Source organism: Prenolepis imparis, unplaced genomic scaffold (genome assembly GCF_030444845.1).
Source record: "Prenolepis imparis isolate NDT839.2.m4 unplaced genomic scaffold, iyPreImpa1.0 SCAF_7, whole genome shotgun sequence".
NCBI classification, from domain to species: domain Eukaryota; kingdom Metazoa; phylum Arthropoda; class Insecta; order Hymenoptera; family Formicidae; genus Prenolepis; species Prenolepis imparis.
In genome coordinates this window covers 10251489-10278156 of record NW_028141165.1, presented here as the reverse complement: position 1 = coordinate 10278156, position 26668 = coordinate 10251489, and the positions used below count along the sequence as shown (strand labels likewise).

General features: G+C 27.6%; 2 protein-coding genes and 1 long non-coding RNA gene across 5 annotated transcripts in view; 1 reads left to right on the top strand and 2 right to left on the bottom strand.

Annotated features, from left to right (window-relative positions):
- The window catches only part of LOC145939071 (transducin beta-like protein 2), a 35067-nt gene that overhangs the window by 1261 nt on the left and 7138 nt on the right, over window positions 1-26668 (bottom strand). Inside the window, exons 2-3 of one of the 2 annotated variants that reach the window (XM_083043132.1) lie at window positions 23478-23681; window positions 181-404 (exon numbers count right to left, since the gene is read on the bottom strand). In XM_083043132.1, the coding sequence (XP_082899258.1) occupies window positions 181-404; window positions 23478-23681 (428 nt within the window). Of the gene's footprint in view, window positions 1-180; window positions 405-10763; window positions 13437-23477; window positions 23682-26668 lie in introns of those variants that run through there. The other variant, XM_083043131.1, reaches the window with a different exon arrangement.
- On the bottom strand, window positions 1047-3474 carry Mrna-cap (RNA guanylyltransferase and 5'-phosphatase mRNA capping enzyme). Of its 2 annotated transcripts, XM_083043130.1 has the most exons (4): window positions 3275-3474; window positions 2225-3195; window positions 2026-2161; window positions 1047-1917 (listed from the first exon to the last, which is right to left on the bottom strand). In XM_083043130.1, the coding sequence occupies exons 2-4, from the start codon at window positions 3133-3135 to the stop codon at window positions 1189-1191; spliced, it is 1776 nt and encodes a 591-aa protein (XP_082899256.1). In that variant the 5' UTR covers window positions 3136-3195; window positions 3275-3474; the 3' UTR covers window positions 1047-1188. The 2 variants fall into 2 exon arrangements, with proteins under 2 accessions (XP_082899256.1, XP_082899255.1); XM_083043129.1 differs by having other exon boundaries at window positions 2225-3474.
- LOC145939072 (uncharacterized) lies at window positions 3564-4403 on the top strand. The gene is made up of 3 exons (XR_014425781.1): window positions 3564-3654; window positions 3789-3906; window positions 4134-4403. It is a non-coding gene; the product is annotated as an uncharacterized LOC145939072 (long non-coding RNA).

Genomic DNA, 26668 nt, shown 5'->3' with positions numbered 1-26668 from the left:
TATTCACAAGATAATGGACTTAGATAATAATTAAGCAATTTTCAGCAATTAAGTTGAGCAGAGTTTATGATACATTTACGTTTATTCTCGCTATTTTATTATCAAGGCAAAAAAACTTTTTCTAGCAGAAATATATAATAGTAAAAAAGAGATATTTTTTAAGTAAATAATATAATATACCCGGGGGAATTCCAGCGCCTTGGTCGCAGACGCTAAATAACCATCAGATTTCTTTGCGATCTTATACACCTCGATGGTATTAGCCATGGCTTTGTGGATAATAAATGCCTTTCCATCCGGGGACCAGCGTATCAAGGTTGCATGATCAAATTCTATGTTAACGCGCAAAGATTTACGATTCTTCGACGTGAAGTCCTTTGTATACCATAGTAGCACGGTGCGATCTGCAATAAACATGAAACGAATATAAAATTAATTTATCTTTAACACTGAAAAATTTATGTATAGAATCTCTCAGAAACTCTCAAAAGTTTACATCAAAAGTAAAAATTTAATCAGTATTATCTTATTATTCTACTAATTAAAATAATGAAGAATACGATATATGTAGGATAAATAATTATAAAGCGTGAGTATCTTGTAAAACTTTTTTATTCAACAATATTGATCATTTTAATTCATCAGAATATTACATTGTAAAATTGAATCTTGAATGAAATTGAAATATTCTGATAAAAAGATAATTCTAAAGGAGCACGGAATTTTATATTATAAATATTTATATATATATATATATATATATATATATATATATATATACACATCACAATCATGAATTAGATATTGGGATTTGATAAGCGCAATTCAATTATTCTTGTAAATTATTCTTTAACCCCTATTTTTTCGAAAAATATATGCAAACTGCTATCTTTCAATCAATATTAACATTCTTGAAAAAAATCAAATTAATCTAAAATATATCTATAATGTCCAATTGATCATATTCAAAATATATAACGAGAAAGTCAAAATCAAGGCAGATCCCTTAAGAATTTAAATCTACATTTTAATTAAATAAATATAAATCACTATCATGCTTTTCATTTTATCGATAAATTTCTCCAACAACTTTCAAGATAAAAATTGCGCAATATTTATATACGACTAAAATCTCATTCTCATTACATAAATATAAGAGAAAGAAAGAACCTTATAAAACATTTATAATTATCTAGGTCTTTTGTTTGGTGGTGGCATAAGATCTGAATCATCCTGTACAAATCTATATTTCTCGATAAATTCCAAAAGCCGCTCTTTCGTAACCGGTTTGTTGATACTTTTGTATACGGACTCGGCCGTATTATGCGAATTAGGAAACGATTTGTCCAAACGTTGGCGCATGAAGATCCACTGACCATTCTCAAATTTACACTCGATAATCGCGTTGTCCAACTCTTTGAGTTGCTTGGTAAGCTTTGGAAGCACGCCGTACGGCGTCTTCATTCCACCCACATAAAGATGCCCGACTTTTCGCGACAGTATTCCTACGCCCGTTTCCGTAACGATTTTAAGTCGAAAATCGACCGAATTCAATGACTGTGGTTTCCATTTTAAAACTTCCAACGATACTCCCGTACAATATTTTTCCTTGGCGGGCTGAAATATCAAACCGTCTGGTTCGTGAGAGAGCTGCTTAGAGAATTTCTCGCCTAATAAATCTTTGCTCAACGTTACGTCCCAGAAATGTTTTAGTCGCACCGAGAAGGGTTCCCGGTGCTTCGCTAATCGTCCTTCCCTCATAGCTCTCAGTCTACCGGCAATTATTTTATTTTCGATAATCCCATAACGATCAGGATGAAACGTTAATTTACTAACGTCCTGCCCATCATACATAATAACGTCATATACTAAATATCTAGGAATCTTCTTGCCGTTGTCTTTGTCAATCACCATTTCCTGTAAAATAAAAATTCTTATAAATTAAACGATTCTATAGAAAGTATAGAATATTTTAATATTTTTCATAATTCTAGTAAAATAAATATTAATGAAACTACAACTTACACCGTCCATTAGAGTATCTCTCAGACATCTGTTTATGTCTCGTACATGTGGAAACTTCAATCCATTTACTTCAAAGACGCTATTATCTCTGTCTATAAAATACACTTCTCCGTCTCCTTGTACTAGCATCATGTACCTAAGCAAAATCGATGGATAAGTTTCAATGTTTCTTTTCTCTTTTTAATTGATTTTTATTAACCTTGTGCCATCTGCTTTCCAGGATACTCTATATGGCTTTGTGTGTAATAACATGATATTATCCACATCCATGGATACAGGCTGGGAACCGGGAAATCCTGTAGACTTCCAGCTACAAATCTCCTGGACTCGCTTTTGGATTCCTGACAGTCTCATTTTCTCTAAAATAGGAGTAACACCAGGTACACCTGGCATGAATACCGGATTCTTATTATTAAATTCACGTTTCCTTTTCTTGCCTTGCCCTTCCTCGTGACAATTTTCATTTTCCGTGCTCGGACCTTCGTCCGTATCTTCGATATTCGAGTCATCGCATTCCAAACACCACGATGGTCTTGGTGGCGGTGGAGGAGCATCCTCCACGTCGTCGTACCTTCTATACAACTCTTTTATATAATCTTCCTTGTAAATTCCAGGAGGTCTCACAGTTGCAAACTCGGCTAACGCGGCATCGACACTGCTACCGTCTATTTCCACTAAGTAACTGATTGTGAGAAATCCAGTTCTGTTGAAGCCATGCGTACAATGCACACCGATGATCTCCAGCGGATTTTGCGCAATAAAGTTTCTGCACACCTGCACAAAGGTATGAGTTTGATCCTCCGATGGAGTCTCGCCGTGACCTCTGCACTGTAATTTTAAATATTTGCAGTCGTGATCCTCTACGGTCTTTCTATCATAGAATCTTGTCGTGTTCGTCAAGTCTATCCACAGACCCATCTTCATTTTCTGACTTTTCAGATTCGCGAAGAACATATCCACGCTGAAGCGACATTCCTCGGGCACTTGGCTGTCGTAGGCCGAGGACAGTGGCGTCTTGAAGGCCAAAAACTTGCCTTGGATCAGCTTCATCGCCTTACGTGGACAATGAAGCCAACGAGGTGGAACTGACCCCCTGCTTTCGTTCGACATTTTCGTTCGGTCGTTATATTAAAGACGGGAGCATGTAAAAGTGCGATACGACTTGAAATTCTGCGACAAACAGTCCAACATTTCATTCGTTTAGTGTCCAAGAAATGAAAATATTCATTTTGAAATCAATCTAACCTACTTCTTTTCCTTTCCAGCATCCGTTAATTGCTGACAAAACGTATCACTTTCGTATGCACCTTCACTATATCCATGTAGAAGATTGTATTTGGCTTGATGCTCTGGAAGCTACTTTGAAGATTAAAAACCGCAAGTAGATATTAATCCGATGGAAATTAAATGGCCAAAACATGTGACAGCAGTGTCAACCATGGTGACCGCCATTATGTGCTTGGCGATTATTCCTCTTTCGACTAATCGATCGATCGAAAGAAACGAGAAATATCAAATCGAATTTATAACTAATAATATATCGGTTGATTGTTGTTCACTCTCTCTTGTGTCTGAAAAATTGAAAGATAAATAACATTTTTACATCACAGAGTTTTACATTACTACATGGTACGTATACACTGATATATATATATATATATATATATATATATATATATACTTGTATATTATATATATATATATATATATATTAAATTTTCTTCGAGAAATGAATCATTAATATTTCAATGATGATGTTTCAGTGGTAATTCGCTTGCTGGAAAATGAATGCATTTGCTGTGAATATATTAAGACAAAGGACGCAGAAAATATTCTGAAAATTTAAGATACATTGTATTGAACTCCGGACAGAGTCATTCGGTAAATAAGAATGCATTTTAAGGGCCAATTTCACTAACGTCGGTTAACTTTAACCTCCAATTAAACTATATATCTTTGTCTCTTTTTTATGAATGTATCTGAAAAGAGACAAAGATATATAATTTAACCGAAGGTGAAAAATTAACCGACGTTGGTGAAATTAGTCCGTCATTGTAGTCGTACATAATAGAAAGGAGGGATTAATGGTTGTTTCGTCTAAATTTTAGGCTTTAAAATACGAGGATGGAAGTGAAAAAGGACAAAAATATTCTGTAGCAAGGAAAATTACTACAATACTGCCAAAGAAATTTCTCCGACTTTCGGTATTTATGACTGTAAAGGTATGTTCGTCATAGTAAATTAAACTTTTTACGAAAATTTTATGGCGTCAATTTTAGCAAAAAGAAGGAGGATTAATAAAAGCATTTTTTGACTCTCCTACAGGATTTGTAAAAACTCTTTTTCTTTTTTTATATTGTATGTTCATTAGGAATGTCAAAAATAATCATTAGATAAAAGAAAACTTGATCCATTTAGGCCAAAATTAATTATTAATCGAGGTATATCACTATGGTACCTAAGCCTTTTTCATGAATAATTAAAATATTTTTGCTCATTATACTGCTTTTTATCATATTAATATGATTCATTTATTAATCATAAAAAGGGCTTAGATATCATAGTGGTATATCTTGACTAATAATTAATTATGACTTTATGGATTGAGTTTCTTTTCTTATCTAATGGTTATTTTTAACATTCCTAATGATAAATCATAGAATACAAAAAAATTGTTCTTTAGAAATTCTGTGGAGACCAAAAAAACGCCTTTACTGACCCTTCTAACATCTTTTAATATCTTTTAAATAATATGTCATAATTCTTTAAACTTTATTAATATTTTTGACAGTTATTAGCTGATTTCTATCAAAAAATATTAATCGCAGATACGGCATTATAACATATTATTTACAGCATATTACTATTTTAATATTTTTAACATATTTTATTATTTTAAAATTTAATTACCAAATAAACCAAATAACCAGATTTCTAACAAAAATATTAATAAGGTGTTAATTTGTTAATTAAATTTTAAAATAATAATGTATTATAAAATGTAAAATAGTAATATGTTATAAATAATATGTTATGACTTAACTGCACTCTCAATTACAGGACGCGCAAGACATCAAGATCGTCAAGTCGGAGTTGCCCGGACCGCCGAGCCGAGCCGAGCTGAGCCGAGCCGAACCGAGCCGAGCCGAGTCGAGCCGAGCCGAGCTCCGAGTTCGCAGTACGTACGCCGCGACTTCTCCCACTCCGACCTTGGCCTTGGCGTGCTGCGCTGCGCGTCCCGTAACTGGTATAAACCTGTCTTGCATTTTCGGTTCGCGATTAACGTTTGCGTGCTCATCGCCGGTCCGCGACAGTACGAGTGTGAGTTTAGTGTGTTTACGTACTTAATTATCGTGCAAGTCCGATCGTGATCGCGATTACATGAGCGACGCGACGCGACGCGACGCCATTACATGAGCGCGTCTGTACACGGGCGGATCGAATTACCGTTGCGCTTTCGACGCGAATTTCCGAAGTTTTTCGACCTTGTCGATCCGATTTCTACGTCGTTGAATTGTCGTGATATATAAAACATAGTGTAATGTAGTGCCCACTTCTTGGAATATCGGCGACTCCTGAGTACGTCGTGAAGTAGTCGCCGTATCATCGTCGTTCGATGAGGCCTTCCGATAAGTGAGCCTTGAAAAAAGCGGCGACGCGAAAACAGAGCATCGGTTTTATTCGCGCGCGAATAAGCTCTCGCGATTCTCGCCTTTTACCGAAAGGCGTCGAAATGTGATATCTAAAATGCGGGCGTCGCCGCGCGTCGCGAACGAAAAAAATAACGCGAATGCAAGTGTTTCGAGTGTGTGCCATAAAGGAACGGTGCGGAGAGAGAAAGAGAGAGGTCGGCGGCCCGGGGAGCATCGGGTAACGGTGGAGCAACGATAGGGTAAATATAATTTATAATTTATTTAACTTTTCATTTGTTATTTCTGAGATTATCTATTTATCCTCGCGATAATGATTCAAATTTTACATTGTTGTATAATAATGAATATAAAATATCCTGGATTTTATATTTTGAAAAATACTTAGAATATTTAATAATAAATAATAATTTTTTAATAATTTAATAATAATAAATATTTGTATATGTATAAGATACAATTTCTACATTGTATTATATTTAAGAGATATGTAGATATAATTATTTATGTAATGTGCGTACCTAGATTCTTTTACTATTAAATATTTTAATTTAAATATTTTTTATAATTATTTCTATCTTTCTTTTAAAAATATTTCTTTGCTAATCATGTAGTTTTTTAATATCTTAAAGTAAATAACAAAAGTTAACTATGCGCATATACTATACATAATCATTTTTTGAAACATTAAAATTAATATTTAAATTTTCAAATTAATTTTAATATTTTAAAAAATGATTTGAAATATAAATAATTTAAATGTTTTATATAATATTTATACGTTTATATTTTACAGATTAACATTGTCTACAATTCCCCACACAAATTGGTGAGTTTTGAATTATTTAAAAAAATTTTAAGGTAATGTATTTGTGAAATTTATATCAAATATTTTATAATATATATATATATATATGTATATATAAGATAAAAGGTTATTAGGAATAAACTTTTCTTCTCTGATAATTATAATATAATTTGCAATAATAGATGTATCGGTAAAATTCTGTTTATTCTTATTTTAATTCTTGCAAATTGTTTGATATCTAAATTTACCTTTTTTCTATTTTTACTTATTACACATTAAAAGAATTAAAATCCCAAATTAATCGTAATATATATATAAATATATATTATATATATCACAAATTCATTATCTTGAAATAAATAAATTAAGATAAATTATTGTATATTATATGTGTTTAATTATTGAATGTGTATCGTAATAGAGATTTTTTCCAACGTGCATATGTTATAAACATAAAAAATAAGAAATATTTAATAATTATTTTATAACACATTTCAATTAATTTAATATAACGTGTGTTAATAATTAAATTATATAATTCATGTTTTTCTCTTTACATTCTTTATTCATTTATATTGCCAAATGTAATTTCAAAAAAATTTTTGAAATTTTTAATTTTAATTTTTATTTAAAAGATATCGAATTAAGATCCTTTTCTTACGTAAAATAAAAGGTACTTTTTTACAATTATTATTTATTTATTACATTGTAATTTTATACATTGTAAAATTGTCAAATGTAAGAATTTTAAAAGAATGTTTGAAATGTTTAATTTTCATTTCTACTTAAAAAATATCTAGCCCAGATCCAAGTTTACATTTTGTAGCATCTGCAAAAGAGAAAGTACATAATTCTAAGAAAGTAACACGTATATTCAAAGTTATTTGTATCATCGAATTGCTATGCTATTTACTTTAACGAGTACAGCATAATTCAATATCGAGCTGGCTTAAATTGTATCGATTAGTAACAGAATTTTCTAAATATATTAATATCTTCTGCTTTTTTATTATCAAACAATACCTAGATATCGTCGGTATGTTCTTTTCTTAATCGATTCCAAACAAGCGTAGAAAGCGTGTCGAATTAAATTTTCCTATATAAGAGTTTCAGGAATTTGTTACAAAAATGGTTAGTAAACTAGAAAATAGAAGTGCTTTTATAATATATTTCACATTTTTTTTTTAAATATATAATTACTTAAATATGCGCGAAGCTAATTAGTAATTGTCCAGCTTCAATCAAGCTTAAATTTATGCTAATTGATTTTTAACTAGAATAGTATATTCAAACGATAAAATCTATTTAACGTCAAAAGTAATGCAAAAATTGTGTTATATAATAAATTTCGTAATCTATGTTTATCGATAGAAAATTCTTAAGGCTACATGTAAAAGCGAAAACGGGCGGTTTACCTCTTTCTAGCAAGTTTGAGATGACTTTAATCCACATTAAAAGCATGCAAATATTTAATTAACTCAAGCTATATTAATAATCGTGAGATACATTAAATTATTTAAACAAATAATGCTAACGATGTAATAATTAATTGAATCAACTGACTGGGACTGTTATAACGAATCCCTCTAATGAAGATAAATCATCTATATAATATCGAATATCGATTGTGTTATGTAATTGCAAATATGGGCCACTCGTACACGAAGCTGATATAAGTATTCGATATGATAATGACTTTCACCTTATTATCTTTTAGTTTGTATTTATGTAAATCGTCTATGACTTATTTAATTAACTATCTAATTTCTTATCTAATCTGACAGTACAGAGCGCATTTGTGTAATCTCGTCGATATTCATAAACACAGTAAACATTTTAATGCGAAATGAAAAACCAGAGAGCTATCATTAAAAATTAACCAGTTCACTATAATTGTTTCACTTCTGCATACACATGTATATATGTTATATGTACATACATGTATGTGCTTGTATACATATGTGTATGTGTATATAAAAAACATTTAAATATTGGATTAATTCATAAATAAGTTCCGTTTTTGATAATTACTGAATCACTTCTTCTGAGAAACCATGAGTTTTAAAATCGAAGCGAAACAATCATAGCAATGCATGTATGCAGCAACTACAGCAAGTACAAGAAAAATTGCCAAAAAAGGCCGTTTGCCAGGCTCAATTAGTTCAACGTTTGCATGCTTCTAAATGAAAAATTTAGAATGAGGTAGAATACTAATCAGGAAGCCTTCAGAATTTTTTCCTGGATTATGCCTAAATGGAGAATGGAAAATAAAGAATGGGAGATAAAGACGTGGAGAAGTCTTGCAAAAAAAAAAAAAACACAATATCATTGCAATATAAAAAACATAATCTTTATTTTAAAAAATGTCACTTTTAAAAAAGCGGAATATCTTATACATCTTTTTTAATCTTTTTAACGATCCGCGATTTAAGCGCAACGGTCTCCAGTTAACTCTGATATTGTAATTTCACGCACAATAAATGATATACAAGAGTGCAACGCAAAAAAAAGTACGGCAAAAATTGCAAGAGTTTTTCCAATTTGTCAAGAATTGTTTGTTCACGCAGAGAGAAATACGGAAAAGAAAAAAAATATTAATTAAATATATCTAATTAACGCGACGTTCCATCTTATCATTCTTATTTGAAAACCTTTATAAGACCTATATTATTATTCTCTCATTATTTTTTTTAATGAACATTTATCACGAATCGAATTGATTGATTTTCGTTAATTCAAACAATATGTGTGCGTTTTATTAGCGTTATTTTCGCGATGTTGATTCGTTTGTCCCGTTGCATTTGACAATATGAAGTATGAAGATCGAGTTGATGCGACGATCGAGACGTGTAAAAATGTTTGTCAGAGTAAACAATTAAACAACGAGGGGAAACATTAGTGACATGAATCACGGGTCACGGATTACAGTTATGTCAACAATTCCTAACCAGTCATTGACATGTTTATCGACATGTTTATCGATATGTTTATCGATGAGCGCGCATTGTACCTATTTACGGTGAATTGGGCATTTTATTTACGGCTAATGTGAAATTTACAGCGCAAAAAATGCGATCGTAGACTATGACCCCGTCGAGCGAGACAGTTTATAATTATATCGTCGATTACGAATCTTGAGCGATAAAAAAAGAGAGAGGTAGCAATAACACACTTTTCAACATAACACACACATCAACACACAAAATATTCAATATATATATTTTGACAAATATCGCTGAAATTCCTGTCATTCATTATTCGACTTTCATTCATTATTCGACTATTATGCTTCCATGTTTCATTGTCAATTTAACTGTCTGTGTTGTCGTTACTGTCTCGTCAAGTAGCAATAAATAATTAAATTAAATAATAATTATCCACACTAATAATTCTGTCACAAATTTTAAAAATGTTTTGCTCGCATCGATATAAATAAATTAGCACAACGCATTTGAGAATCTGCATAATAAAAGAATCCGTTATTCACCCATGTTTATTCAAATTTCGATTTTTTAAAGCAAAAACAAGAGTTAATAATAAATAAATAAAAAATAAAATGTAACAAAAATATTATCGAAGTTTTCAAAGAAACGCTTTATAAAAATATAAACTTATTGTTTTCTTCATTATGTGCGTCGTTGCTTTAAGAATACATAAAAATCAGAAAACTTTTTAATTTGAAAGAGGTTTTCAAACAAACATTTACGATATTTTCACAATATTTAATATCGAATAGTTATCTAATAAAACAATTTTAATCTCGAGATATGTCCTTGATTTTTTAACTTTTATCCGGCAAAGATGAAATAACGCATAACTATAACGTATTTTATTTTTTTTTATTTATCTTATTTCATTTCTTTTTTCTCGCGCAAAAGAATATCGTTCCGTCATATAACCTTGTTTCTCAATGCATTTGAACAAATATATAAAGCTATTAACAGGACAATATATTGCTTATGAAAGTCGGAGACTACAAAGTCAGATCGCATAGCATTTCTCGACACTTTTTGTATAACAATCACATTTTATCTTGCATCAAGGATATAAGGAGAAAAATGATTGTTTCATTTAATATCTTGAAACTTTGATTTACTTATTGCCAACTGTCGTAATTTATTATTCCATTTACATGCTTAAACAATAATTTTTTTTGTATGCATTGAGCGATTACAAGTAAAAATACGCAAACATACCGCTGGAAATAGGAAGAGGGCGAAGGTGCTTAAATAAAATTACACAAGAGAAAATTAAAAATAATTTTGTATATTTTTTTTCACTGTTGTATAACAATCCTCTTAATTTTAAAAGAGAGAAAAAGACCCATCTGTTGAATTCCTCTTCTATTAATATCTCACTTTAAAAATTCTTCTTCCAAGAAAAATTGTTTTTCCAAGAGTCTCAAGGCTTTAAAACTGAGTGAGTGCATTGACTGAAGAAATAGACATTAAAATTTATTCTTAAGCATTCTTTTATGTAAAGTTAAGAATTCAAAGGGGTTCTCTTGTTCTCGTCAAGTTACAAAAAATTCCTAACTTCTAATAATTTAGATCATGCTAATCAGGTTATTAATAAAATAGTAACGCGCGCGCTATCAGGCGTGTGATAAAATGAATTTGCATCACATACACTACATACAGTATGCATATTGAGATCAAAATAACTCATGCGTGATAGAGAAAAAGCATGCATTAGTTTCTTTTTCTTATTTGCTTTTCTTTATAATTCATTATGTTATTAACACTGAATTTTAAATGGCTAGCTGAGTAACGATGAGTAAAATCTTATTAAGTTGACTATATATTTCTTTTTCCATTATTAATTTTTAAAATTTTATTTATAAAAGATTTACAAGTTTTTTGTGATCAATTTTTTGTTTATTATTTCGTTGTTTAAAAAAATGTTTAAAATAGTTTGACATAATTTCATTCATCGTTAAAGGAAGAATCACGTAACTTTGCTTATCTATAATTAAAACTTAGAATATATATACAATATATACATCGATATATGCGAGGTAGAAAAAAATATCTTACAAGATAATACTATTAGAAAATTCGTTAAATTTCTAGAATAATCCCTAGTTTATTGTAAATATTTACAGGTAAATATTCGATCGCGTGATATAAAACTCTGCTATTGCAAAATTATTAAATGAAAAGAGATTAATTGTGACAGCGATGGGGAACACGCAATGTCAATAGAAGCGCGTGAGATGATTATTAATACATATAAATATATATATATATAGTATTTACACATAAAATGTATATATCTGGATTTGCTCGAATAATCTCTATGATGTTTGTCGAAAGTGTACACATAATATACATGTATATAAGCGCGGAAACGTACGTAAGGAACATAATATCTATATCACATATCTCACCAGTCTTGGGTGGACACTGGATAAATAAAAAAAAAACTATACAAATGTAGCGCGTTATTCATCTTTATCTCGTACAAATTATTGATTGTACGCGCTCTTCATTATTCTTCAATTAGACCGCGAATTAATTAGATATCACATGATACGATCTCTCGCAGATTCTTCCTTTTTATGCGGATTTATTTATCAAAAACAATATTTTCCATTCCAATTAGCTGAGATCCATAGTAGCGATGCACAAATGACAACACTAAGTCCTTGACCGCCACGGCATCCTCGAAGGAATCATGCGTTTTCTCTTGTATTTTCCGTTTGAGGTGAATTTCCGTTAACTTTTGCAATTTAGGACAAAACGGAAACGGTAGATACGGATGTGAAAACAGCTCGGTAGTATCGATGACTTTATTGTGGAACAGGCGCAGCATTCTGAAATCGTTGGCTAGACCGTGACCAAGTAGAATCGTCTCAGCACAGATTAATGTTTTCAGATCTCTCTGGACATCCTCGAGGGTCGTGGTGACGTTTAACATATCCTTTTCCGTAATGCCGCTGAATTCGGTATTGTAATCGATGATTTTGTTCTTTGGTTTGACGAATTTGTTGTATACTATTTTGCCACACAAATTTACAAGGGTGACTTTGGTGAGTTCGAGGCCGTATTGGGTGTAGCACATCTCACAATCCAGAGCATAGACGTTCAGGTTAGGTATACAGTTATATAGTTGTACAGATGGTACTCCGTAAGACGACAGAGTCTGCATGTAATCCGCGAAGGGTCCGTTTATCCCGGGTTGTATAAAGCCGTTCCACACGTGCACATCTGCTTTCTTGCAGCCCGGTGATGATGGTGATTGGCCACAAGACATACAATATTTTTCATCATTGTATCCCCTGTTACATAATTTGCCGTGATAAGAACAACACTCCTCCTTTAAGTACTTGCCCGTCTCGTCGACATAAAATACCATCTGACATCTAACACATATTCGCTTGTTTTTTTCCGACAAATTCTCCTGCTCGTGTTCGAAAGTGCTATCGGTCAAGGAACTGTTGTCGTCTTTGTCATCTTTCCCTTCTGCGGCGATGTTCTTGGCATTCTGAGCGGATGGATATATGTTATTTATCATCGCGTAACGCGGAAAACCGGGCAATTGCACCGGGAAACCGCGTCTTTCCATTTGGTCCGGTCGCATTGTAAGACTTTGCAGAATAAAATAAAATTGGATCTTGATTTGAAACATATTCTGTTGCTCGTAACTATTGATATGTAAATCACCGGCAGCTTGCTTTTGTATATACTTGGCTCTACTCGGAGTTGTAAACCTCGGTATCCACACGTCCCGTTGGCTTTTTCTTTTCTTGTCGCATTTCGTTGACGCATTGTTAATCATGAATTGTCCTTGTGTTTCATTCTTTTCATAATTCTTGTAATCATATTGATTAGATTCTATTCTTAAATTGTTTTCTTGTAAAATCGCCTCCGGTGCATATGATGTTGTTGCATTCATATGTGGTGTATTATTTGGAATAATTTGGTGCGGATGTACAAGATTCTTGAAGTAATCTATTTTATATTATGTGAAAAAACAAATCAATGTTTATTATAAATGTTTATTATAATTTATTATGAGAGTTTATTAGAAATATTTTTTATCGTTAAAAATGTTTACACGCACATGCAAATCAAACCCTTTTTCTTTCTTTCTTTCTTCTTTTTATTATTATTATATATATTTTATTTAACTAATAATAAGGATTATGTTTTTTAAATATTTGGCATATATAGTTAGATAAGAAGTAAGTGAATTTTTCGCTTACATTCTGATAATATAATATGAAAGAAACAAGTTTTCGCGAATTACAGAGATTAAAATCGATAAATCTCTTTTTATATTTTCACAATTCCTTTCGAGGGACTATAAAAGCAGCCTGGTTTTTTCATAACGTTTGTACACATACACACCAATAGTGAGAAGTCTTAAGCGGTTCATTGCGTCGTGTGAATCATTAAATTAACAAATCGAATTAAAAATCAAGTAAAATTTTTCGCTGCTATAGCATAACTTTTACGGTGGCATTTGTTCGTAAGTGAAGATAAATTAAGAACTCTTAATTTAATCGTAAATTCTTTGATGCATGATTAGCAAGTAATTTTTCTTGTAATTTCAATTGAAGAATAAAATCTTCGTTTATTGCAATTTTTTAATTATATAAATAACGAAATCATGAATTAAATCTCTGTTAATATCGATAGCAAAATAACTACTAAAGTGATGAAAAAAGATAAAATTTTATATTATCCCTTTCTAAAAAAAGGCATGTTATTGACATTGTTGTCGCTTTTCTGCGATACTAATTGGCTGTCTCGATTCGCGTTGTGCATTATATTCATAGCATCGAGCAGCTGTCATCGCGAGAGTTAGCAGTGTGTTTGACAGTTTGTCCAAAATAAAATAAAATAAAATAAAAAGTATTATAATATATTATATTACTTAAAATATATTATTATTTTAATTATAATAATATATTGTAAATAAAATAATATGTTATAATATATAGTTATAATATATGTATACTTTATCCGCGATTAATATTTTTTGACGCAGAAATCAGCTAATAATTGTCAAACATATAAATCGAATTTAAAATATTAAAACATTATTATTTTATTTTATTTTATTTTGGACAAACTGTCAAACTGCTAACCCTCGCAATGACAGCCTCGATGCTATGAATATAATTTACAATGCATATTGAGGCAGCTAATCAACATCACAAAAAAGAAGCAACTTTTAGGCAGCTTGCGAATACAGAATTATGCGCGATTCCATTTTAAAATCAATGGACTATTTTATTCTCAATTTAGCGTCAATATCTCATAAATGATTAATTTAACGCTGCTATATCTTTTCGCGTATATATTACAGATTGTTTCGAAATACACTGTGCACAGAGATGAAAATAAAGTTGAAAAAAAATCTATTTTCCGAAAAATTTGGAAATTGTTTGACGTCTCTTCTTTCAGCGACAAGAAGAATTTTCGCAAAAAAAGGAACACTCGATCCATTAGCTTAAAATTAAAATTTCACAGTACAGATTATATATATATATATAAACTTGCGAGAATTGACTTGACATGCCTTTTTTAAAAAAGGTCTAGAACAACACAAGCTCGCGCAACGCGCGCACTATTCCTCAAATTTATTTATGTTAAAAAGAATTATACAGAAATCAGCTGATAACTGTCAAAAAATATTAATCGAGTTTAAAGTCCTATAACATTTTATTTAAAACATATTTTAATTTTCATAACATAATATTATTTTAAAATTTATTTAGCAAATTAACGCTTTAATCAGCTGATGTATGTCAAAAATATTAATAAAGCGTAAATTGGCTAATTAAAATTTAAAATAATAATAAATTATAAAAATTAAAATAGTAATATGTTGAAAATAATAAATTATAATGCTTTATCTAGAATTAATATTTTTTCACAGTTATCAGCTGATTTCTGCGTCAAAAAATATTAAATGTACATATATATTCAGATATATGCATAAACATAAATGTACATACATATTCAGATATATGCATAAACATAAATGTACATACATATTCAGATATATGCATAATCATAAATGTACATACATATTCAGATATATGCATAATCATAAATGTACATACATATTCATATATATGCATAATCATAAATGTACATACATATTCATATATATGCATAATCATAAATGTACATACATATTCATATATATGCATAATCATAAATGTACATACATATTCATATATATGCATAATCATAAATGTACATACATATTCATATATATGCATAATCATAAATGTACATACATATTCATATATATGCATAATCATAAATGTACATACATATTCATATATATGCATAAACATAAATGTACATACATATTCATATATATGCATAAACATAAATGTACATACATATTCATATATATGCATAATCATAAATGTACATACATATTCATATATATGCATAAACATAAATGTACATACATATTCATATATATGCATAAACATAAATGTACATACATATTCATATATATGCATAAACATAAATGTACATACATATTCATATATATGCATAAACATAAATGTACATACATATTCATATATATGCATAAACATAAATGTACATACATATTCATATATATGCATAAACATAAATGTACGTACATATTCATATATATGCATAATCATAAATGTACGTACATATTCATATATATGCATAATCATAAATGTACGTACATATTCATATATATGCATAATCATAAATGTACGTACATATTCATATATATGCATAATCATAAATGTACGTACATATTCATATATATGCATAATCATAAATGTACGTACATATTCATATATATGCATAAACATAAATGTACATACATATTCATATATATGCATAAACATAAATGTACATACATATTCATATATATGCATAAACATAAATGTACATACATATTCATATATATGCATAAACATAAATGTACATACATATTCATATATATGCATAAACATAAATGTACATACATATTCATATATATGCATAATCATAAATGTACATACATATTCATATATATGCATAATCATAAATGTACATACATATTCATATATATGCATAATCATAAATGTACATACATATTCATATATATGCATAATCATAAATGTACATACATATTCATATATATGCATAATCATAAATGTACATACATATTCATATATATGCATAATCATAAATGTACATACATATTCATATATATGCATAATCATAAATGTACATACATATTCATATATATGCATAAACATAAATGTACATACATATTCATATATATGCATAAACATAAATGTACATACATATTCATATATATGCATAAACATAAATGTACATACATATTCATATATATGCATAAACATAAATGTACATACATATTCATATATATGCATAAACATAAATGTACATACATATTCATATATATGCATAAACATAAATGTACATACATATTCATATATATGCATAAACATAAATGTACATACATATTCATATATATGCATAATCATAAATGTACATACATATTCATATATATGCATAAACATAAATGTACATACATATTCATATATATGCATAATCATAAATGTACATACATATTCATATATATGCATAATCATAAATGTACATACATATTCATATATATGCATAATCATAAATGTACATACATATTCATATATATGCATAATCATAAATGTACATACATATTCATATATATGCATAATCATAAATGTACATACATATTCATATATATGCATAATCATAAATGTACATACATATTCATATATATGCATAATCATAAATGTACATACATATTCATATATATGCATAATCATAAATGTACATACATATTCATATATATGCATAAACATAAATGTACATACATATTCATATATATGCATAAACATAAATGTACATACATATTCATATATATGCATAAACATAAATGTACATACATATTCATATATATGCATAAACATAAATGTACATACATATTCATATATATGCATAAACATAAATGTACATACATATTCATATATATGCATAAACATAAATGTACATACATATTCATATATATGCATAAACATAAATGTACATACATATTCATATATATGCATAAACATAAATGTACATACATATTCATATATATGCATAAACATAAATGTACATACATATTCATATATATGCATAATCATAAATGTACATACATATTCATATATATGCATAATCATAAATGTACATACATATTCATATATATGCATAAACATAAATGTACATACATATTCATATATATGCATAAACATAAATGTACATACATATTCATATATATGCATAAACATAGTTTTCATATCTTATTTGGGCAAGAATATATGTATTTGGATTAAAAAATTAACTCCAGCTCGATTAATTAACTATTTCATATTATCTATATGTGTCATATTTAAAAAATTATATTATTAAAGCAAATGAGCTGGGATTATTCCAATCGTTTTCATATCTTATTTGGGCAAGAATATATGTATTTTGATTAAAAAATTAACTCCAGCTCGATTATTTAAATATCTCATATTACCTATATGTATCATATTTAAAAAATTATATTATTAAAGCAAATGAGCTGGGATTATTTCTTACTAAACTGCATAGTAAAATTAATCAAACATATTTAATATTTTATTGTAATAGATATTATTATTGTGATAAATATTGATCAGGGAAATTCTCATAAAATTCTTTCCATATCATATTGTCCCACGATTACCATGATTTTCAGGGTAAATTTTAAGATAAAATTCTCTGTGTGTATTACTTACAAAATATTATAATTTTAATTATAATAATATGTTGTAGATATGTAAATAATATTATACGGGTATGTTATAATATATTCTTTTAATATAAACTTATTTGTCCGCGATTAATATTTTTTGAAAAAAGCAGCTCATAACTGTCAAAAATATTAATCTAATTTAAAATATTAAAACATATATTATTATTTAATTTAATTTAATTTTGGATAAACTATCAAACTGCTGATCCTCGCGATGATTGTCAACAATAATTGCGGGAATCGATTTAACATGTTTTTTTTTAGAAAAGGACTAGAACAACACAAGCGCGCGTTATTCTTCAATTTTATGTTAAAAAGAATGATACAGAAATCAGCTGATATAACTGTCAAAATATATTAATCGAGTTTAAAAAGTACTATAACATTTTATTTATAACATATCATTATTTTACTTTTTATGACATAATATTATTTTAAAATTTAATTAACGCTTTATTAGTATTTTTTGACAGAAATCAGCTGATTAAAGCGTTAATTTGTTTGCTAATTAAATTTTAAAATAAGAATGTGTTATAAAAATTAAAATTATATGTTTTAAATATTATGTTATAATTTTCCTTAAACTCGATTAATATTTTTGACAGTTATCAGGTGCTTTCTATCAAAAAATATTAATCGCAGATAAGGCATTATAACATATTATTTACAACATATTTCCATTTAAATTTTTATAACCTATTATTTTAAAATTTAATTAGCAAATTAACGATTTATTAGTATTTTTTTATAGAAATTAGCTGATTAAAATGTTAATTTGTTAATTAAATTTTAAAAGAATAATTAGTAATAAAAATTATAAAATAATGTTTTAAATAAAATGTTATAGTATGTTTAAACTCGATTAATATCTTTTGACAGTTATTAACTGATTTCTGTGAAAAAATATTAATCGAGTTTAAAGTACTATAACATTTTATTTAAAACATATTATTACTTTATAATTTTTATTACATATTATTATTTTAAAATTTAATTAACAAATTAACGTTTTAATCAGCTGATTTCTGTCAAAAAAAATTAATCAAGTTTAAACAAACTTTATATAAAAATATCATTCTTTTTATATAAAATCGAAGAATGGCGCGCGCATAGCGCGCGCTTATGTTGTTCTAGTCTCTTTTTAAAAAGTGCATGTTAAGTCGATTCTCGAAAGTCTCGAAGTTATTGTTGCCTCTTTTTCGCGTTGCCAATTGGTTTTGTAATTGCTCTTATTTCATGAACGGCATTGCATATTTTGACAGTTGTGTGCATAGAGGGGTTAATAGTGTATTAAAAGTTGTGTGTATCACAAGGAATTTTGTGTATATAATTGCAATTAACGAGTAAATTGTTAAAATCTGAAGAAGACATGTTTATTAATTTTGCTATTGAGTAGTTTCGATTACAGTTTCTCAATTAGAAAGGAAAAAACATATAATAACTATACTTTGTAAAATGGAATAAATTTGAAAAGGATTGTTTAGTATCTCAATGCAGTTATCTGAGAATTTTATTAGAGAAAATAGATTGCTTTGGACTTGAAGAAATATATTGGAACTTTGAATGATTTATGTATTGAGTAATTTATTTATAATTGTTGCAATAACAATTATCTATCACTAAACCAATGTAAGCAAGAAGATATTATAAAGTATTTTACACTATTTTATATATATTTAAATATATGAGATGTATATAAATATTAATCATTTTCAGTAGAAAATTGAAAGTTAAAATTGCCAGTTTTATTCCTATGACACCTTTCAATTTTCTACTGAAAATGATTTAATATTTATATATATATATCTCATATATTTAAATAAATATAAAATACTGTAAAATATTTTATAACATCTTCTTGCTTGCATTGGTTTAATGATAGATAATTGCTATTGCAACAATATAAATAAATCACTCAATATATAAATCACTCAAAGTTCAAATCAAATATATTATATTTCTTCAAGTCCAAAGCAATCTATCTTCTATAATAAAATTCTCAGATAATTGCATTGCGATACTAAACAATCATTTTCAATTTTATTCCATTTTACAAAGTATAGTTATGATATTGCATGTTTTTTCCTTTCTAACTGAAAAACTGTAATCGAAACCAATCAATCCCAAAATTAATAAACGTATTCTTTATATTTTAACAATTTACTCGCTAATTGCAATTATATACACAAAATGTTGATACACATAACTTTCAATACACTATTAACTCCTCGATGCACACAAATGTCAAAATAATGACACCCGCTCACGAAATAAGCGCAACGACAGAACCAATCGGCAACGCGGAAGAGAGGCAACAATACATTTCAAGATTTTCTAGAAAACTTCGAGACTTTCAAAAATCAATAATATGCCTTTTTCAGAGAGGGACTAAAGAAAACACAAGCGCGCACTACGAGCGCGTCATTCTTCGATCTTATATTAAAAAGAAAAATATTTAAACAAAAATAATATAAAGTTTATTTAAACTCGATTAATATTTTTTGACAGAAATCAGCTAATTAAAGCGTTAATTTGCTAATTAAACTTTAAAATAAAAATATGTTATAGAAATTAAAATAATGTAAAATAATAATGTAGTAAATAATATATTATAATACTTTAAACTCGAATAATGTTTTTTGACAGAAATCAGCTGATAACTGTCAAAAATATTAATCGAGTTTAAAGTACTATAACATTTTATTTAAAACATATTATTATTTTAATTTTTATAACATATAACATATTATTTTATAATTTAATTAGCAAATTAACGCTTTAATCATATATGTAAAAAAATATTAATAAAGCGTTAATTTGCTAATTAAATTTTTAAATAATGTGTTATAAAAATTAAAATAATATGTTTTAAAAAAGCAATATGTTTAAATAATATGTTACAATACTTCAAACTTGATTAATATTTTTGACAGTTATTCGCTGATTTCTGTCAAAAAATATTAATAAAACGAAAATTTGATAATTAAATTTTGGAATAATAATATGTTATAAAAATTAAAATAATAATATGTTTTAAATAATATAATATAATACTTAAAATTTGATTGTTATTTTTGAAAGATATCAGCTGATTTCTGTCAAAAAATATTAATCGCAGAAAAGGTATTATAACATATTATTTGCAACATATTTCTATTTCAATTTTTATAACATATAATTATTTTAAAATTTAGTTAACAAATTTTTATGTAATAATTTTTACTTTATTATTAATTTTTTGACAAATATCAGCTGTTTAAAGCGTCAATTTGCTAATTAATTTTTAAAATAATATTATATAAAAATTAAAATAATAATGTTTTACATATTACGTTATAATTCTTTAAACTCGAATAATATTTTTGACAGAAATTAGTTGACACTGTGACAGTACATTGTTTGTAGAATATTGTCGTACCAAGCAGACACTAACGTACAAATTCTGTTAATTAATTAAAATATTAAGTATCATGAAATTATCGCCGCAGACCCTATGCGGCGAAGACATTTTTTTATGTATATTAATTAAAAAAGTGTGTAGGCTCTTATATTTTTGATACAACAGTAATCTACAGACAATATACTATTGAAATATGTAAGTGAACAATTTTTGGCTTGTTTTTAAATATTAGGTATCATGAAATTATCGGCGCGAATCCTATATGGCGCATTTTTATATTATGTATATTAAATGAAAAAATTTGTACGCTGATGTCTGCATGGTACCAAAATATTCTGCAAACAATGTATTATCGAAATACAAACAAAATGAATGCAGACATCAGCGTACAAATTTTTTTATTTAATATACATAATATAAAAATGCACCATATAGGGTCCGCGGCGACAATTTCATGATACCTAATATTTAGAAACAAGCCAAAAATTTTTCACTTATATATTTCAATAGTATTGTCTGCAGATTACTGTTGTATCAAAAATATAAGAGTCTACACACTTTTTTAATTAATATACATAAAAAAATGTCTTCGCCGTATAGGGTGCGCGGAAATAATTTCATGATACTTAATATTTATTATAATTTAAAAAATTCTATAATTTAAAAAATTTGTATCTACTTGGTACGTCAATATTCTACAAACAATGTACTGTCACAGTGTCAGCTGATTTCTGTCAAAAATATTAATCGAGTTTAAAGAATTATAATATATTATGTAAAACATTATTATTTTAACTTTTATATATTATTATTTTAAAAATTAATTAGCAAATTGATGCTTTAAACAGCTGATATTTGTCAAAAAATTAATAATAAAATAAAAATTTGTTAACTAAATTTTAAAATAATTATATGTTATAAAAATTGAAATAGAAATATGTTGCAAATAATATGTTATAATACCTTTTCTGCGATTAATATTTTTTTACAGAAATCAGCTAATAGCTTCCAAAAATAACAATCGAATTTTAAGTATTATATTATATTATTTAAAACATATTATTATTTTAATTTTTATAACATATTATTATTTTAAAATTTAATTAGCAAATTTTCGCTTTATTAATATTTTTTGACAGAAATCAGCTGATTAAAGCGTTAATTTGCTAATTAATTTTTAAAATAATATGTTATGATATTTTTGACAGTTATATCAGTTGATTTCTATCAAAAAATATTAATCAAGAAGAAGGTATTATAACATATTATTTACAACATAATACTATTTTAATTATATTACTATTAAAAATATTACTATTTTTACCATATTATTATTTTAAAATTTAATTATCAAATTAATGCTTTAATCAGCTGATTTCTGTGAAAAAATATCAATCAAGTTTATACAAACTTTATTTTATTTTTTTTTTAAATATTCTTTTTAACAAAAAATCGAAGAATGGCGCGCGCGTAGCGCGCGATTGTGTTGTTCTAGTTATATAAAATTTATATATTTCTTATTACGTCACACAAAAAAATATCGTTTCTGCCAGTAGCTAAAAACAACAAACACTCAACATATTCTTTATTCTCGCGCAAGATTACCAATTCTTTTCGAAGCGACTTCGCGAATTCAATTCACGCGTTTCAATCTTCTCGCGTAATCATTGTCACAAATATTTGTATATTACTCAAATGAACTATGCCACCGGTTATAGTTATGCGAATTAAGAATGCAACACTAATTTTTCTTATTTGTTTAATCACGTACCTGCACTGCAAGTTATGACGAATCTTCCATTATGTGAAAAACTCAAATCGTAGATGTGGTCAGTATGTCCTTTGAGCGTAGCGATCTCCCAAGAATGTGCAGGAATTTGTCTATTGCGCCTGTTCTTTGATCGGTTTCGTCGTTGAGCATGCATAGAGTGATTGGCGTTATCATTCACAGGTGCAGCTGCTGGCTGATCCAAATCTGACACAAACACAAATGCATCAAAAGATTAACACTCTGAACAAAGACAAAATTTCGATGTACATATTGATGTACATTTGACTCTTTTATAATAAAGGAGAAAAAAACACTTGATTTTTTCACACTCCGTATATATGTATATAAAAAATTTTAAATAAATGTTGCCTTACGTACTTCGTGAAAATAACCAACGTTGCATATATATAATATTCCACATAGAATCTAATATAAATAATAACATAAATATGCATAATAAATATGCTATTATAAGAGCTGCTATATATATTAACATATTTGTGTTAATATGTGTGTCCAATAATGTACAAAAAATTTTTTTTTACTGCTGCGTTTCTTCTATATACTACGCTAGCTAGACACGAACTAAGCACTGGGCTAGTCAGAAAAATCAGCCAAAATGCAGAACAACAGGCTTACAACTAATGGAAGGGATGTGAAGTAAGGGATTGGTCTGAATATTACAATGGGACCACTACTGTGCTCAGCATGTGTTCAGCATGCCTAATGATTATGGGGGGGGGGGAATGCTTGAAAAGGGGGGATTTATGGGTGAGCACTCATAAAATTTTTTGAGTGAAACACTCCTCGGAAAAACTTTCACGCAAGAAATCAGCTCAGCGTCACTGGTCACCTATCAAAGTGGTGGTTAAAAGAAAAAAGACCCATGTCGAGCTAATAATAAGCTAATTGTGTAAAGCTGAATTGTATAAGTATAAAGCAAAAAAATTCAACATAACACAATGTTAACTAATTTAACTTCAAAAAAATGAGACAAAGTTAATATAATTTTCCAATTATCAAAATTGATTTTCTCTAAATATATAATGATGTTTCGTATGAAAAAAATTTATTTGATATTTTTAAATTTATTTTATAATTACTTTTAATTTAATTTTATAATTTTTTAAATTAGAATTTACTCTTGTTTCAATTCGAAGATACTCTGTATATGCGATCACAACCATGTACATAAAATTACGCAAAAATCAAATAAAACTATTCACATATAATAAATATTATTACTTATAGTTAGACAAAACCATTGTTTGCGCAAGTTACAAATAAATATGCATTTATATTGATTTTCATGGCGTTGTTATATATTTAATAAATTATTATATTTATTATCGTATAATACGTAATATTTCGTGCGTAAATATGAGCGGTATTATTCTATTGATTGCGCGATAATAAATATTGACACGATTTACATGTTTTGCAATGCGTGACTTTATTAATGTATTGTAAAAGTATCGCCTTTATAAAAATTCGAGAAGACGTTGAATTATTTAGATAAACAGAAAAACGCGCGCGATGCGATGCATCTCGTAATTATAAAAAAAATATAGAGTTAAAAAGTTACAAAAAAAATAGTTAAGAAAACAATGTTGAAAATTAGCATTTTTTGAGCAATCTTATATTCAAAGGATAATACTGATTATAAGTATTAGCGGAAGTCAAATTCTAAGCTTATGAGAGAACTTTTCATGGCGCGGAAATAGTATACTCTATAAGAATCTTTTATTATGTGTCTCAAAATATGTACCTTTTAACGATTTTTTTGTCTTTACATGTTGTTTTCTTTTAATTTTTAGACAATTAGAGACAGATAAAGAGAGAGAGAGAGGGAGAAGGGTATTTGGAATTTAAGATTTAAATTAAGACCGAACTGAGAAGAGTCACTATTCAACATTTTATTTTACTCGAACAAACAATTCTGTTTATTTTTCGTTAATTTGGATAACAGATTCGGACATAAGAAATATCGCGATAAGAAAAATATATAGCGAATTAATTTTATTACAACATTGCAGGGTTATACAGATAGTTAAACTATTAAATCCTTTTCAAAACTATTTAACTGGTTACAACATATGTTACAACAAATATATATATATATATATATATATATATATATATATATATATTGCATACATCTATGGAACAGGTGTTGCTTGCACACACTACTTGTGATTTAAATTTCACCGTCTACATATTAGATACACTTATTAACAATGACTAACTAAGGTAAATTCTAAAAACGTTCTAACATTACGATAAATAATTTACAGTTTTCGCCAGAATTGTTGTCAGTGTGTCAAACAGATATAATAAAATATACATATGTTGCACATATTACATACATATGTGTAACAGGTATTGCACACATTACCTGTGTAGACGGTGTGAAATTTATAAATTACAATACAAAATTTCACTGTCATTAGATACATTTGTTAACGATGACTAACTAAATAAATTCGAAAAACATTCTAACATCACGATAAATAGTTTTCGCCTGAATTATTGTTTCGAATAAAATTCAATGTTTCGAATAAATATAATAAAATATACAATAAAAAACGCACATTTTAATAAATATATCTTTAATAAATACAAAAAAATTTTAAGTGTTCGAGTTATGTTCAAAATATTTTAGTTATGCTCAAAATATTTTATCCTAATCCGATTTCTTTTTTTAGATTAATCAGAGTCATTAAGGGAGAAAATGTTTTACTCGAATTTTACACTATCATTTCCTTAATTAATACTTAATATCAAATCAAATATAACTATCCATAAATATTATAGTGTAATTATAGTACAGTCGAATGCTCGCAGTTGTTAATAGTTTGATGCAATCCAACAAAATTTTTCTATTAAATAAATATTAAATAATTAAATTTCTCTATTTCACTTTATATTTAATTATTTAGTATTTATTTAATAGAAAAATTTTGTTGGAAAACATCATATATATATAAATAATTCTTTTCTTAGAATATATATATTTTTTAAATTATAGTACACTTTGCATGTATTATATCTATGCATAATTAATTTAATAATATGACAAAGATCTCTAATACTTGTAAAACTTTTTGTTTACCAGTCATGACAAATGAATTTATGTTTATTACAAACTTTGACGAAAAATATCCCAAAAATTTTTTTACAACAAACAAAAT